Genomic DNA, 3,029 nt, shown 5'->3' with positions numbered 1-3,029 from the left:
AACGCTTCCGAGACGACCGCGGCAGCGTGGTCGAAGCGGTAGATGCGCGCCATATTTCCATAGAGGCCGACGGCAAACGCGAACAGGCGGTTGTGTGCGACAAGAAGATTACGCGTACTCTTGGCGAGCTGAATGAGAGTCTTTGTGCGTTCCCTGCTCGGCTGGCCTATGGGATCCTCCCCTGCGGTGGGCTTTGCCTCGAGGACGATGGCGAGGTGACGCCATCGAGGCTTCTTTAGCGAGTCGTGCTTGAAGCCGCCGATGAGGTCAGGCTTAGTGGCATGGTGTTCCTGGTCAAACTTTCCGAAAGGAAACCGGATGGGTGTGTTTGAGTTGTTGTAAAAGCTGGGCCGCTTCCTGTCGGGAAAGTCGGCGACGAGCTTGTGTAGCCCATCAATCTGCAAGGGAGTTGAACAGTTGGTCATTGTTGGGATAAGGTGCGCACTTTACTCACCTGTGGCTCATACATCTTGACCTTGGGCTCGCCGGATGGCATGATAAAAATGCTGTCGGCTGGGCTGGGACAATTGGGTACGGGCATCTCGCATGGGACGAAGCGACGAAGGAATTGTTTTGGGGAGGCACTGACGACGTGAACCTTGTCCTGGATCTCATGACTCCAAGCTTCTCTGTTCTTTTCATCTTTCTGCCGTGTCGCTTTCTTGTCTGTGTGTTGAGTGGTACCCTTTCTCTTACAGGGTGTTGACCGGTTGCCCATGCTGGAGGAACGGGAGTGGTTGATAGGTTTGGAGGTGGATGTGTAGCAACGGGTGAAATTGGAATTGGAGTGTATATATGAGGATGATTTGGATGACATGTCTGGTGGCTGAGGAGGATTGGCGAATTTAAGAGACTGAGAGTGTGGCAGGTTGATGAGTGTGGCGAAATACAGGGTTGGTGCCCGTGTAGCTTATGGATCAGCAAGTCAGTTGTGGCTCAAGAGGTGACGATGTAGAACAACGAACTCACCGTTTGCTTATTCGATGTGCGTTATATGATATTTCACAGCGATGTGGTTTTCCTGATCAAATACTCCGCCTAGATCCTAGCTGAGAGTAAGTGATTTGGTTATGTGGCTGCTTCGCTAACCTTTCGAAGCGGAACAGGTGCTACGACCTCGCCAATCATTCTGGCTGGTTCGTCAGTCGCGCCACCGCTTGGACCCTGCCAGACTTATCTTAGGGCTTAGACACGCATATCAGTAGCTCGCTTGCTATGAATGCCAGCCGTTGTTCAACACTAATAGTCGGTCTTATGCAGCTCATAAAGTATGCTCTTTCAATCAGAGATGGATTGCATCGCAGGATATGGTGCGTCTCTTTTCGTGAAGGCCACTTGGACTAATCGCCGTCGTTGATAACCTATAAGTTCAAAGTGTCGCTCTGTAGAATCCGAAGAGAATCAGTCAACAACCTGTCGTGGACCGTAAGCAATCACCGCACCTTACAGTCCGTTAGCATGTCAGTCCTCATCCGGCAGGAATGACCCCCTCATGGCCTCACTCCTAAAATCCTGACATCATTCAGTGTCGTACGAGGTGCTGTTTCCATGCATTGTATCCTTAAAATAATCACAGGCAATGCGGCGAACTGACATGGAGTTCCAGGAATATGCGCTTTACTCTGTTGATGCTTCCAAACTCCACGTATAGCGATTCCATGTCAAGTTAGTACATACGTACATACATAATCCTGGCAGATTGACGCGATATTCTACGATCCTGCCCCTCTATCGTGTCAGGCGCACTTCCGACCGCTTACATATTCCCTATAAATGGGTATGGTGCAGGAGCGAGGTTCTTAGAGCTTTTCCACCCCGTCATGGAGTTAAACCTGTCGCTGTGTGCATTACTACTGTGTTCGCTAGTTTGCATCATAGCCTTGTCCAACGGATCGCGCAAGTCAAACGTACGTGGTATGCCTATGCGACTACGAGGCCATGCACATTAATACTACGAGTAGCTGAGCCATATACCGACTGTGGGAGGGCCATCCTTGCCAATTTTGTCATACTATGGTACTATCAGGTACATTTTCCGTGCTCAGGAAATTATCAAGGAGGGGTATACAAAGGTGAGTTTGCATGAATCGTTGTAATTCAATTCAGACTGACACTACGTTGGTTATACTGGGTGTCTGGCATGTAGCACAAAGGCGGGATATTCAAGTATGCAGAATTGGGCCATTGGCGCGTGATTGTGACTGGACCAAAGTTGATCGACGACCTGCGCAAGGCTCCCGAAAATGTGTTGTCTAATTCAGAGGCCATACGTGAGGTCGGTTCTAAGAATGCTCACTAGCCTCGGAGTGCTGACCAACGAGTTGGGTCCTCGACAGATTGTCGGGTTGGATTATACACTCGGTCTAGACATTATTCACGATCCGTATCACATACCGATCATCCGCTCTCGATTTAAAGGCGATCTTGGAACCAGCCTCCAGGACGTCCGAGATGAAATTATTGCAGCATTGAATGATGAAATTCCGTCTTGCAGTAACGGTGCATTTGATTGTTTTCCCGAGTTCTGCACGGTTTTGTACTTACAAACAATGTCTCAGGGGAATGGTCTCATGTTCCCGTGGTGACAATGATTTGTGAAATTGTATGCAGGGCCAGCAACCGGATGTTCGTCGGGCTACCTACCTGTATGCATCACATTTTTCCTTCCACTGGTTTTGCTATTCTACTTACATGCGAACCGGATTTCTCCTCTGGATAGGCAGGGATCCAGACTACTGCGCACTGAATAAATCATTCGCACAAGATCTGATGGCCTGCGCAAAGGTACTCAGAATAACTCCAGGCTTCCTCAGACCGTACGTATATTCGGCTGCTTATGCACATGAATGTATCGCTAATGATTCAGTCCTGATTCAGGATTGCCACATATTTCTTGCCGGATCTGTCAGGGAAGATTGAGCGAGGCGTCAAGCATCTTGGACCCATGATATCGAAGAGGTTGCGGATGCTCGAAGAGTTCGGAGATGAATGGGAAGACAAACCAGTACGCCCGATATCATCATCTGACC

General features: G+C 49.3%; 1 protein-coding gene across 1 annotated transcript; it reads left to right on the top strand.

The window, feature by feature from the left end:
- Nucleotides 1-1,820: 1,820 nt before the first annotated feature.
- Nucleotides 1,821-2,585, top strand: FIBRA_08991 (uncharacterized protein; the record flags this gene model as incomplete). Its single annotated transcript, XM_012330596.1, has 4 exons — nucleotides 1,821-1,907; nucleotides 1,962-2,072; nucleotides 2,147-2,275; nucleotides 2,337-2,585. 4 exons carry the CDS (start codon nucleotides 1,821-1,823, stop codon nucleotides 2,583-2,585), a joined length of 576 nt encoding a protein of 191 aa, XP_012185986.1.
- Between the last annotated feature and the right edge of the window lie 444 nt (nucleotides 2,586-3,029).

Source organism: Fibroporia radiculosa (assembly GCF_000313525.1).
Source record: "Fibroporia radiculosa TFFH 294 genomic supercontigs, scaffold5784, whole genome shotgun sequence".
In the NCBI taxonomy this organism is placed as follows: domain Eukaryota; kingdom Fungi; phylum Basidiomycota; class Agaricomycetes; order Polyporales; family Fibroporiaceae; genus Fibroporia; species Fibroporia radiculosa.
This window is presented reverse-complemented; position numbering and strand designations above follow the sequence as displayed.